A 13,824-nucleotide genomic window follows, 5' to 3' on the forward strand; every position below is an offset into this window, starting at 1 on the left:
CTCCTCCAGCCACACTGGCCCCTTCCTGCCCCTGCCTCAGGGCTCCCTGAGCTGGGAAGGCCTCCCTCCCTCACCTCCCATCTCTACCATCCTCCCTAAACATGCACCCCCTTCTTCCTGAACCCACTTTCTTCCTGGTGTATAGAACAATGCAACCATTGACTCTGATTTGGGGTCAGCTTCTCCTGGTTAGTCGCTGAACTCCTAGTGCCTGCATGCAGCCACACCAACAGACATGCTTCAGTGAGGATGGTTCACTCTAGGCTCTAACTGCGCTTCAGTGGCAGCTCCCATAACCTCACTGCCTTTGCAAGTTTTATGATGACATAGGGAACATGCATGTGAGCAGGTCTGGTCTCACCACCACTCAGACCTGGGTCCCACCTGTTGCCTGTGTGCCCACAGCATAGCCCACACAGACTCCCCTTGCTCACCACAGTTTCCGCCTGGTGCCCAAAAGACTCCAGACCTATGTCTGACTGGCCCCTCCTCACCCTCCCAGCCCTGCCCTGGCTCTCAACCTCTGCTGCTCTGAACCTCTCAGCCCCCCAACCATACCCAACCCTCAGAGGAACAGGGGGTCCTCAGAAGAACAGGTGTGCTCTCAGGAGGAGTTAATAGGGGTGCTGTAGGGAGGAGGAACAAAGTGCCTCTGGGGGAACGGGGTGCTCAGGAAGAGATAGACAGGCCCAGGTGAGATGGGGCCAGAATAGAAGTGACAACTGACTTTGACACTCTCAGATGTGGGACCAGGAGGAGCTGGCAGAGTGAGTTAATATGGGTGGTGTTAACTGGCCGAGTTCAGTAGCTCATTCTTGGTGAGAAGTAAAGGAGTTTTTAAAAAATAAACACTCTGCATGTGGCATAGCTGTGGACAGGTAGCTAGCCCTTGGAGGGTGTTGGGAAACCTGCCCAGCAGGAGGGGTCTGCGGCACATCTCAGAAGCCCCGCATCTGCTGCCACACAGGGGCCCTCTCATCCCTCCCATGTCCCAGGGGTCCCGAATGCTCCCATACCAGGCCGGCCTGGCTGGCACAACTGTGCTGTCCATAGCCCCCTGGCGCCTGACTGGCCAGCCTTGCATGTGCTCCCGGACAGGCAGTCCCCTGCACAGCTCATGCATAGGTTTACCTTATGGTAACCCTAACTTTGGACACACAGCAACACCACAAGAGGTGGGGCTGGGCTGCAGGCTTGAGCCCCAACCCCCAGCAGGGACAGTGCTTGGGCATAGGCTCTAGGCCCTGTTTCCTCCATTCCCTTATTACTCCACCTTGGGAAAGAGCCAGTTGAGTAGCTTCAATTCTCACCCTGATCCTACTCAAACCTTCTAAAACCAAAATATACATCATGCAAACGCTTTCTGACATCCCTAATGATGAGCAAGGGAGTTGAGGAACATGTCAACCTCATCACAAGCAATCAGAGAACAGGCTGGATGGACAGGAAGCCCCATCCAGCCTTGATCCACGTGATCGCAGGTGAGCCGGGGAGGGAGGGCCTCTCAGAATCCCAAACACATGCTCCGACTTGGCCAGCCCCAGCACCCCTTTCACAAGAAGCGCAAGCCTCACACAGCAGACACGCTGTAGTTCCAGAACACTCTGGTATAGAAAACCTGTGAATCAAAAACAGAAGCCTGGCCACGCTACTCATGGTGCATCAAACTAAGGAAACTACGCAGCCTCTACGACAGCATGAGATGAATTTACTGGCATTTACCCAATACGGTAATTTTTTTTTTTAAAAAAAGGAAACATATATTTAATAAAATCCCATTTTATAAGCATTTATACCACTTCATATTGTTTGTATTTTTTCAACAAGCATGTATCCTTTTGTGATTAAAAATGAAAATAATGAATATCCATGAAGTGGGAGACCCCACGGTGTCTTGAACTGGATGAATCAGCACCACCGGCAGTTTTAACACCTTCCCAGCTCTATGAAAGGCCTAGGAACACCCGGGTCCCAGGTCCAGACACCATTCCCCACTGGAGGAGTCCAGTGCCACCCAGAGAAAAAAGTGAAAAACAAAAAGAGACTCAGGAGACATCACAAGCAACTGCAACAACACAACCCTGGCCCTGGTGTGGGGACAGGAAGACCTCACAAAAGCCATTTCAGGGACAAGGGGAGACATCTGAACATGAACGTGACACTACGTCACATCACAAGGATTTTCTCAGGTGTGAAACAGACTGCAGTTACAGTGGAAATGCCCCTGTTCCCAAGCTACACAGTAACAAAAGCGCTTCCGGTATTGATGCCTGCACTTGTTTTTAAATGGCTCAGCAAGCATATGGAGAGAGAGAAAGCACCCGTGGGAAACGTTACAATCTGAGGAAGCTAGTGAACAGCAAAACAGGTGTCCACCATGCTTCTTTCAAGTTTTCTGTAGGTTCAAAATTTAAGAAAAGTGAGAACACAAACAAACATCCACACAAGTGTCAATCCGAGTAATTAATGCCACCTCCATCCCTTGATGCCCAGGACCTACACCTGGACAACTGCGGGGACATGCACTGGGGACTGCCAGCAGGGCCTGGGCTGGGCTGGCCGGCAGAAAGAGCCAGGTGGGGCCTCCAGGCAGAGGATCTTGGTCAGGCCCAGGGGCCAGCAGGCAGCCAGCTCTCAAGCTTTCAGCCTGGGCACGCTAGAGAGGAGACCCTGCCTGATAAGGGACCTGACCTGGGTTGTCCACAAATGCCATGTAGGAGTGTGCATCAAACATTCTACCTTCTCTCTAAGCCAACACAGGACCCCTCAGCCCAGGGACCCTCACTCCTCTCAGCACAGGGACTGCCCCTCTACTCTCAGCACTTTCCTTGTTCAACACCTATGCAGTGAAGGCCCAGCTCCCACCCGTGCTGTTACAGCCTGCAGACCAATGAGGGAGACGGTGCCAGGACCCCCTGAAGGTGGCATGCCTCTCAAAAACCTGTTAAACAGCTAGCCAGTTCTTTTCATTAACATCATTTTGAGAGAAGATGCTGGGACTATTTTACAGTTGTTTAAACATGTTAGAAAGCAATGACTTAGTCTCTACAGAACGTTACCTTTGCAGAGCTCTGTGAGCAGGAGGAACTCAGCTTGCCCTGTGTCCGACTCTTCTTTTCCTATTGATGCTGCAGAACAAAACTGGACAATATTGGGGTGGCCGGAAAGCTTTTTCTGCAGGTGTCTTGTTAAAGGAGAATGTGCATAACCACATCCATAATTCTGTGCACTTAAAAATAAATGTATATGCTATTCAGACACTAAAGTTCTAATACTCTAATTGAATCACCTCACAATTTTAGAACACCAGAGAAGAAAGGGGGGGAGAGCAGGTGGAGGACCACGAGAAAGGCAAAGGAGTCAGGAGGAGTAGTGGCAGGGCAGGGGTGACTCAGACAGGCACACTGGCCACACACACCTGACTGCGGCAACACCAGTGTCCATCCTGCACCAGGTGGAGCAGGCAGGGGGCCCCTGTGGGGCTACATGTCAGGGAGGCTGTGAGGAGTGATCATGTCCCCCTAGACATTGGCTCAGGTGGCCTGCAGGCTCTCAGAATGGACAGAGCTTGTAGAAGAGAAGCAGAATGATGACAGTGAGGGCAAGGCTCCACACTCAAGGAGGACGTGCGGCAGCGGGTGGCAAGAAAGGCCCAAGTCCTCCATCAGGGCAGGGGCCCTGGGCAACGTGAGCAGGAGCGGCTGATAACAGCTCTCGGCCAGGTCTTCAGAGGGGCCGGCAGGGGCAGGATCTCCTGTGCTAACTGGCCCATCCCCTGGGCATCGAGACCTCATGTGTAGGAACAACAACCCCATTCCCAACACTTTTGAATCTTTTACTATTAGTATTAAACTGGGAGTAAAGAACAGGGGAAAAAACCACCTTTGCACTATAAATTGTTTGGTAAAAGCAAAAGGCCAATTTACCACATCAAACAGAGCATCACTGAGCTGGCAGTCACAGCATGACGCAGGCCTGTGCCCCGCTAAGTGACAGTGTTGGCTCTTGGTTCCTGGGAAAAGGATACCATGAAACAAACTTCTTGAATGATGGCTCTGTTCTTTTCCTCTTCATTGGACAATAACCGCTGTATCAGGAAATAGCACACAAAAAAGATTAAAGATTGTTTATCCTTTCACTTTACGTAATGCCTTATCTCAAACATAAACATCCAAGAGAACAAATGCAATGTGTTTAAGAGAGATTAACCTGCTTACCTGCTTTAACATTTGACCTGTGCAAAAACTGGATAGGAGGTTAGAGACCCTTGAAAGAGCTTTATGATCAAAAAACATGAGAAAAAGCAAAAAGGAGTCTTTCCTCCAAAAAGGCCAGAGAAAAATAAGACAAACAAGAAAAATGAGAGGAGATGCTTAGCAGGGACATGGGTATACACTGTGGATCGCCAAAACCAGGCCCACTCAAACTCACTCTTGAAGGTGGGGCCAGGGCCACCTGGGGTACCCCACCTCTAAGCTAGGCCTCTTGTCATGTCTCAGGACAAAAACAGAACCACTCAGCCCAGCACACAGGTGGTATAGACAAAACCTCTGCCCCTGTCTCACCACAACATTTATATACAGATATGCCATGGACGCATGTTTTATATGTGTGGCTCCTAAACTCCATATATTTGTAGAACCCCTATTTTGGCAGATGGAGGCCAATATGCCATGACCCGACTGTGAGATCACCCTCACTCCTCTCTCCAAGGCAGCCCAAGCCCCAGAGTGAAGGAGGCTGGGCCCAAGGGAGCCCTCAACCCCAAGCTGGAGGCCACCGCTTCAATGGCGTTCTCTGAGAACACAGCATCTAAAACTGCTGACGTCTTCACCATCAGAAGAAACAAAATAGCACAAATATATACAAACGGTAAAAAAGAAACAAACTAAATATTAATAATAGGGATAAGTCTCTGAAAACACTGTCAGAGATTTCCTTTAAAACAAACCAAAACCCCACATAAAAACGTCAAATCATCCTTTATTACCTTTAATGCATATTCTCTGCCACTTCCCAGATCTTGAGCTTCATACACAAATGCAAACCCTCCTGGAAATTAAAAAAAATCCTTATCAGTTCAGTGCAACAATTTTTATTTAACATATTCAGCTAAAAAAAAAGAACACCTTTACTCAATAAAATACAAACTGGACTTGTGGCTGTGGCCAGCAATTTGTTTTCCAGAAAAACTAACAGCCTCAACTTATTTACCACTGCATTTTACATGTTCTGCTTAAGGGACAAGACAGAAATGAACCTAGTAACAGAGATTAATGAAAGGGGAAAAAATAGATAAAATCAACAAAACCAAAAGTATTCTCTGGAAACAAATAAATGAAACTGATATTCTAGAAAGATTGATGCAAAAAAAAAAAAGAGAACAATTGATAGAGGACAAATTAGACCTCACTGCCCAAATGCCCCCAAAAGACATTAAAACAAAGTATTGGCAAGTTAAACCCAACAATATATAAAAAGGATAATATGCCATGACTAAGTAGAATTGGCTTAACTTGCTTAGCTTTTGTTAAAGCTTCCTACAGTGGAAAATCACAGTGTAAAATTTAAAACTCTCAGCAAACTAAGAATAAAAAGAAAATTCTTCATTATATCATTAAATATAATGCTGCTATATCTATAAATGACCAACAGCAACATTATACTTAATGGTGAAAAATCAAACGTATCCCTCTAAAATCAGGAACAAGGCAAAAATATATGTGCTAGCCACTGACATTCACTATTGTATGAGAAGTTCCAGCCAGTGCAATCGGGTAAGAAAAAGAAATAGGCCAGGCGTGGTGGCTCACGCCTGTAATCCTAGCACTCTGAGAGGCTGAGGCAGGAGGATTGCTTGAGCTCAGGAGTTCGAGACCAGCCTGAGCAAGAGCGAAACCCCGTCTCTACTAAAAAAATAGAAAGAAATTACATGGACAGCTAAAAATATATATAGAAAAATTAGCTGGGCATGGTGGCACATGCCTGTAGTCCCAGCTACTCGGGAGGCTAAGGCAGAAGGATTGCTTAAGCCCAAGAGTTTGAGATTGCTGTGAGCTTGACACACTAGCACTCTAGCCCGGGCAACTGAGCGAGACTCTGTCTCAAAAAAAAAAAAAAGACTTGCACGTGACTGTTCACAGTAGCCTCATCTGTAATAGCCTAAAACTGGAAACAACCCAAATGTCCACCAATGCGTGAATGGATTAAAAAAAATTATCCATACATGGGAACACCACTCAGCAATAAAAAGGATGAAACTACTGTTACATGCAACACATAGATGACTCTCAAAATAATTATGCTGAGTAAACAAAGCTAAGCAAAAAAAGAGTAAGTATGTATGATTTCACTTATAGAAAACTCTACAAAATACAAACTAATCTATAATAATGGACGGCAGATCAGTTGTTGCCTGGGATGTGGGGGCAGGGGAAGTAGAAGGGAAAGATTACAAAGGGGAAGGAGGGAAATTCTGGAGCTGATGGATATGTTCACTGCCTTGATTACATGGTAGCTACATGGTATGTGCACATATGTATGTCAAAGCACTTTAAAAATGTGCAGTTTGTGTATCTCATTTTTACCTCACCAGAGCTGTTAAAAAAATTAATAAATATAGATGAAAAGATATTAATGGAAATCTATGAAATAGAAAATGAAAACAGATGGCTCTACTATTCTATCAAACATTTAAGGAAGAAATCACAACAATCTCACAAAAAATCACCAGTAAGACAGAGCAAGAGGAGTTTCTAGCCCATTTTTTCAGGTCAGTGAAACCAAAACCAGAGGAGGCTATAAAGACAAAACTATAGATCAACATCACTCGTTAGCATAGAAACAAAAAATCCTCAGGAAAATACTAGCAAATTGATTCTGCCAAAATGTAATAAGAGTAATATATCATGACCAAGTATGATTCATCCCAGGAATGCAAGGTTAGTTCAACACTTAAAATCAACCACTGTGGTTCTGAGTAACAGAATAGGAAATACTGAATCATCTCCATTGGCACCGAGAAAGCATATGTCAAAATGCAAAACCCATTCATGATTTTTTAAAAATAATATAATAAGAAAACCCTCTCGGCAAACTAGCAAACTTCTTCAATCTGAGAAATGGCAACTATAGGGATGGGCGTGGTGGCTCACACCTGTAATCCTAGCACTCTGGGAGGTCGAGGCAGGAGGATTGCTCAAGGTCAGGAGCTCGAGACCAACCTGAGCAAGAGTGAGACCTCGTCTCTACTAAAAAATAGAAAGAAGTTATCTGGACAACTAAAATACATATATATAGAAAAAATTAGCTGGGCATGGTGGCACATGCCTGTAATCCCAGCTACTCAGGAGGCTGAGGCAGAAGGATTGCTTGAGCCCAAGAGTTTGAGGTTGCTGTGAGCTAGGCTGAAACTACGGCACTCTAGCCCGGGCAACAGAGTGAGACTGTGTCTCAAAACAAAAAAAAAAAAAAAAAGAAATGGCAACTACAAAAACCTACATCTAACATGAGCCTTAATAGTGTTTTCTTTCTAAGATCAAGAACAAGGCAAGATGTCTGCTCTTAGCACTGCTATACAACATTGTACTGTGAATCCTAGTCAATGCAAGAGAGCTATAAAAATTAATAAAAGGCATAAAGATCAGTAAGGAAAACTAAAAAAGAATGCAAAATTTCAGTTAGAAGGAATAAGTTCAAGAGATCTCTTGTGCAACATGGTAACTATAGTTAATAACAATATATTGTATGCTTGAAAAATGTTACAAGTGGATGTTAAGTGTCCTCATCACAAAAACAATAACTATGTGAAGTAATGTATAAGTTAATTAGCTAGATTTAGTCATTCCATGATGTATGTACACTTTAAAAAACTTCATATTCTACACAATAAATATATACAATTTTATCTGTCAATTTAAAAAATATTAAACATGGAAAAGAAAGGAAAAACTAAAACTTTTCTTATTTTCAGACCATACAATCATAGATGTAGATGATCACAAGGACTTTACCACTGTGTGTCCTCAGCAAGGCTACAGGTCCTCCTGGTCTCCCTGCCCCACTGGCTTTTCCTCAAACACACCAAGCTCACTACTGCCCATGGCCTCTCCACTAACAGCAGGCCTGGAAGGGGCACCCGGACGCTTGACGTTTGCCTACCCACTCCCTCCTGGACCTGCTCTCCCCACTTTTGAGGGGCTTTCCCTGACACCCCGCTCATCTCAGCCACTCTTTCTTTATCCCAGTTTTGTTCCTCCTCCACCCTGGGAGGAGAACACAGCAAGAAGGCAGAGAAGGGACTATCTCTGAACCAGGAAAATGGCCCTCATCGGACACTGAATCTGCCGCCAATGCCTTCATCTTGGACTTGGAGCCCTTCAGAACTGTGAGAAATAAATTTTTATTGTTTATAAGCTACCCAGTGTATGGTATTTTGTTATAGCAGCCCAAACAGACTAAGACATACGTCCACATCCCATGCAGATAGCGTGTAACATACCAGGAGTCCCTGGAAAGGAGGAGGCTGAGCACAACAGGAGGAAGGGAGAGCGGCTTGACCCTGATGGTGACCTCCCCATATGTCAACAGAAAGAAACTACAGAAGTAACTAACACATGTTACTAAGGGCCAGGGGCAGCACAGAGCATGAAGGGGTAGTGGCCCTGAAGGATCTTAAGAGCAATATATAATATAAATAACCATTCAACTCCAACCCAGACACCCCAGACGGCCTCCCAGACATGGTTGCAAGTGGCTCCCCATCTGCCCCATGGTGCTAACTAACCTTGCAGGGTTTTTCTCCTTTTTTAAATAAATGAACACAGTAAACAAGCATGCTGCAACTTGACTGTTACCTTTATACTCCAGACATCTCCTCCCAGGACATAATGCACAGATCACCTTGGCCCTGGCAGGGATGCAGATCTATGCCCTAAGGACACTAAGGAGCCCCTGCTGGCCTTCCCATGGCTCCCAGCCCCACTCCACCACTCACTGGCTGGTGGCTTTGGCAAGTTACTAACCTTCCCAAACCTCAGTTTTTTCATCTGTAAAATGGGAATAATTATAGTACCCACTTTTAGGATTATCATCAGGATTAGACAATCCACATAGGCTGGGTGAGGTGGCTCATGCCTGTAATCCTAGCTCTCTGGGAAGCCGAGGCGGGAGGATCGCTTGAGCTCAGGAGTTCGAGACCAGCCTGAGCAAGAGTGACACCAAATCTCTACTAAAAATAGTAAAAAGTAGCCAGGTGCAGTGGTGCATGCCTGTAGTCCCAGCTACTTGAGAGGCTGAGGCAAGAGAATCACTTGAGCCCAGGAGTTTGAGGTTGCTGTGAGCTAGGCTGATGCGACAGCACTCTAGCCCAGGCAACAGAGCGACATTCTGTCTGAAAAAAATAAAAAATAAACAATCCACATAAAGCACTAGGTATTATGCCCAGCAAAATATTAAAAGCCCACAAATGTGGTGGTGGTTATTATTTCACACTGGGTATTAGTCAGATAAAGGGCTGATGATCAAGCCACCAACCTGTAAGTGAAGGGGTGGGGGTAGTGTGAGGAGAGCTGAGAGAGGGGCAATTAAGCTGGCACAGAACAGGGCCACACAGGCCTAATGACCTCAAGCCAACTGCCCAAGCCCCAAAGACCTTGGTTATCTGTGCTCTGCGGTGTCTAGAGAAGAGGAAAGTATCACTCAGCATCCCTCCTTGGGTAAGAACAGCCCTGCACCTCAGTCTCTGGGTCCAGGGACAGGTGCTGCGAGAATACCACCCATCCTCAGGGGCAGGGCTCTCAGTCAGAGGGATGTGCTGTGATGTCAGCATGCTAAGACCACCTAACTGTCCACTTTTACAATCAATCTAAAGTGCACTCTGTTGATACCAGTAGAGCATCGGTCCCCAACCTTTTTGGCACCAGGGACTGTTTTCACGGAAGACAATTTTTCCAAGGACTAAGGAGGGGGGATGGTTTCGGGATGGTTCAAGCACATTACATTTATTGTGTACTTTATTTCTATTATTATTACATTGTAATATATAATGAAATAATTATACAACTCACCATAGGTTGGGGACCCCTGCCGTAGAGGATATCCTAGCCCAACACAGGGCTTCTTCCTTCCATCAAACTCACCTCTGTGGATTTCTGAAACTTGCAGCCAAGAATCTAGACAGTACCACACAATTCTGCAACCGTCAGTCAGTACCAAATATTCCCTGTGCCTTCGCACAGTCCAGAGCACTCTACCACAGTGAAGGGAGGAGGACCTCTCCATCTGTTTAGGAAGCAGATGGGTGAAGAGCTGGCCCTGGGAGCTCAGGGGGGCTGCACACTCACCACTTCTCAGGCCACAGCCTGACCCCCAGTGAACACAGATTCTTGAGCAGGAAACATACGATGCAGGTGGGAGGTCCTCCCACACACTAACACTACACACACCACACAGGGCTCCAAGCAAAAAGCTGCTGACTGGCTGAAACTACATGTAACCTGTAACCAAAAGCATGAGACTACTTATACTTAAACCATGTGACAGCTGTGTTTTCACTTTCTACCTCAGTTTACCACACTGGCAGTTAAGTCCACAGAGAGTGCAAGTAGGCCACACCAGATGGAACTGTCCAGTGTAAAGTACACACCTGCTTTAGCAGTAGTGATCTGCCTCAAAAGCAACAGAATGAAGAATCCAAAACAAGAGAACACAAAGAATATATTCTAGAATACACTTGCACTGGGCATCTCTAACACTGTTGGTATGCCCAATAATTTGCTTTAACAAAAAAAAAAAAAAGAGGCCAGATGTGGTGGCTCACACCTGTAATCCTAGCACTCTGGGAGACTGAGGCGGAAGGATCATTTGAGCCCAGGAGTTCGAGACCAGCGTGGGCAATAGCAAGATCCCATCTCTACTAAAATAGAAAAAATTAGCCAGGTATGGTGGCACCCGCCTGTAGTCCCAGCTACTCAAGAGGCTGAGGCAGAATGATTGCTTGAGCCCAGGAGTTTGAGGCTGCTGTGAGCTAGGCTGACACCATGGCACTCTAGCCCGGGTGACATAGAGAGACTCTGTCAAAAAAAAAAAAAAAGAGAGAGAGAGAGAGAGAGAGACTGAGAACAAATTTTGAAAACATTAGAAATCTGTCTGGCTCCAACAACCCATTTCATACTACAAGTCCAAATTTCTAAAAACTATGAAAACCATTTTTTCCTAATTTATTTGACAGAAAAACCTGATCTATCATAATCTCATTTGGGATAAAATCTGACATGAACTGACATGGGGCTAATTACACATTTTATGCTGCAGTGAGGACATTTATTTCTTTAATTACAGACATATTAATGTAGTAGATTACACAATGCTGTCTCAACCCCTCTGGTAGTAGTATTCCATGGCATACAGGATATACATTGCGTTATCTTTCCGAAACCTGAAAATTTCTGAAACTGTAAACATCTGTACCCACAGGTTTCAGATTATAGGCCTTCCCCATATTTATACAAGACACCTTGAATTCCCATAGTGTATGGTCTAAGGTTGCTGTCCAGACAAAACTTACTAAAATATGTTTATATAAAATACTTAAGTATTTTATGGGTTTCTTACCTGTTTCAGTTCAGAAAAAGGCTTCAAAAATACTTTAACGGCTGCAAGCCACCTCTTAAGTTTAAAAGGAGGAAATCTACAGCTCATAATTGCATTGGTTATTTTTATCTCTTGATCCGTCTAGATAGCAAAGGGAAACAAGTTCTTTTGCACAACCACAGCCATTGCCCGCATTTCCTTGTTCTTCATCCTGGGTGTGAAGCGACCTGTGTAAGCTTCCTTCTTTATGAGAACTTTCCTTTCCTGCCAATCCGGACCACTTCCCATCTGCGATTCCTCTCCTGGCCCCTGGCCCTGCCCCTGCACCAGGTAGGGTGCATTCTCCATCCTTCCAACCCTGGGGCATGCTATCTTCTGCCTGGCCCCTTCCCAGAGGCTACATTACTTGTACTGCCCCCAAGCATCTATCCCTATACTGCCTTGTTGCTCAGCCATCTGAGCATGTGTCTTATTGGTAGAATGTTCTAGACATGGCAGAAACCAGGTCCTGTCCACTATACGTTTCCTAATGAATGAAGCCAACTGCCTGGTATTTTCAAAACAAATAAACTGATCTGGAGGAACTCTCTTAGTTCTAACAGATGTGAGAGACTACCACACTTGCTTAGCAGAGGTATTAGCTCCCACTTCTGAAAGGAGAGGAGCCTGGGGCTTTCTCACCAAATCTCACCCAAAGTCTGCTTCTAACCACAGTGGAGACAAAGTGAGTGATAACACTACAGCCAGAATGTCCCCTCAGGCCTTCTAGAATAAAGACATCAGGAATTTGGGCCAGTTTTCTGCCTCAAATTGAGTACAAATGCAAATGGTGGCAGGGGTGGCCACCCTGACAGGATGACCCTCCAGCCCCAGAGCTACCACAGACCTGGTAAGGGTCTGGTCTTTCTTGTTGCTTCACTCCCCTCCCCCATGCCAACGCAGCAGCATATTTCAGCTCCAGCACCAAAGTCAACTGTGTTTAGCCAAATAACTTGACAGCTAGTGAAACATGACACAACCCTGGGCACCACTGGACAAAATGTAAGTTAAATTCAGAAGAGACAGTAAAACCCCACTGACACTGATGATCAATTCTGAGTGATGAAGGGAGCAGTCATTCAGAAAGATAGAAATGGCATGCAGAAACAATACTGACTAAATACTGACTTGGAAATACTTAAGCTGACTGACCTGTCCACCACGTGTGTTCTATATAGGTCAGGACTATTGTCTCTGCTTCCTGTAAGTTACAAGTAATCACAAATAGATGTTCACCAGCAAGGGAAACACTCAGGTTGTAAGGGGGAACCCAGGATTACAGGACACAGCACTGTCTATCCTCCATCTACACCTGAGTAGGGCAGGACTGCAACTACCCTCAACAATGTGTGCAACCACCAACTTTGAAGATTCTTACAATTCTGGAGAGTCAGTCTTGACCTTCTTCCAAAAGTCCAGTCCTGTTCCACTCCTGCACAACAGCCCTAGACGTATAGCAAAGAGCCACGGCTTACACCCACCCAACTGTACCGCTCACCTTCTGAGTCCAGCATTCAGCCTTCTGGGTACCCCTCCCTCAGCCTTCACTGTGGCCCCTCACTCAAGCTCCCTGCCTGCCACCCTCCTCTTCCCCAACCTGGGGAGGTCCCTCCAGCTCCAGGCCTCCTTTTATGACCACTTCGCCCCGGCCTGACCTTACTACTCTGGCAAAGAAGTACCCAACCCAGACCCAGCCTCGCCCTCAGCAATCACCTCTGACAGGCCCTGACCCATGCCCCCGCCAGTGACCCTCCCCAGGCCCAACCCTGACCCACGCCCCACACTCCGGGCAAACCATGCCCTCAGCGACCTCGGCGACGACCCCCCGCGGCCAGACCGCGCCGCTGACCCGGGCCTACCCTCGGCCAGGACCCGCCGCACCCGCAGCCGCAGCTCGCCCAGTTCCACCGTCTGCCCCACGAAGTCACTCTGGTCGCGGCCGGCAGCACTGCCCAAGGAGCCTGGGCCGGCCAGGAAGTCGAGCGCCGACTGCAGCAACGACATTGCGGCTGCCGCACAGTGCCCCCCGGCAGCCGGAGTCGCCGGCTAGGGGTCCCGCTCCGTCCGGGTCTGCTTAGCAACCACCCGCCCGTAGCTCTTCCATCTTCCGCCCCGGCGCCGTGACGTATGCACGCCGGAAGACGCGCCCCGCCCGCCGCGGCCGGAAAAGCGCCGGCACCTCTTTTCCGCCGC

At 46.7% G+C, this 13,824-nt stretch overlaps 1 protein-coding gene across 7 annotated transcripts in view; it reads right to left on the bottom strand.

The window, feature by feature from the left end:
- Nucleotides 1-13,824, bottom strand: part of GAK (cyclin G associated kinase) — a 69,585-nt gene that overhangs the window by 55,438 nt on the left and 323 nt on the right. Inside the window, exons 1-4 of one of the 7 annotated variants that reach the window (XM_045528289.1) lie at nt 13,491-13,792; nt 4,991-5,052; nt 4,028-4,087; nt 3,060-3,174 (exon numbers count right to left, since the gene is read on the bottom strand). In XM_045528289.1, coding sequence (XP_045384245.1) covers nt 3,060-3,174; nt 4,028-4,087; nt 4,991-5,052; nt 13,491-13,635 — 382 coding nt within the window. In that variant the 5' untranslated portion in view covers nt 13,636-13,792. Of the gene's footprint in view, nt 1-3,059; nt 3,175-4,027; nt 4,088-4,990; nt 5,053-10,067; nt 10,117-11,613; nt 11,700-13,009; nt 13,028-13,490; nt 13,793-13,824 lie in introns of those variants that run through there. The other 6 variants (XM_045528290.1, XM_045528292.1, XM_045528291.1 and 3 more) reach the window with 6 other exon arrangements.

Source organism: Lemur catta, chromosome 17 (genome assembly GCF_020740605.2).
Source record: "Lemur catta isolate mLemCat1 chromosome 17, mLemCat1.pri, whole genome shotgun sequence".
NCBI lineage: Eukaryota > Metazoa > Chordata > Mammalia > Primates > Lemuridae > Lemur > Lemur catta.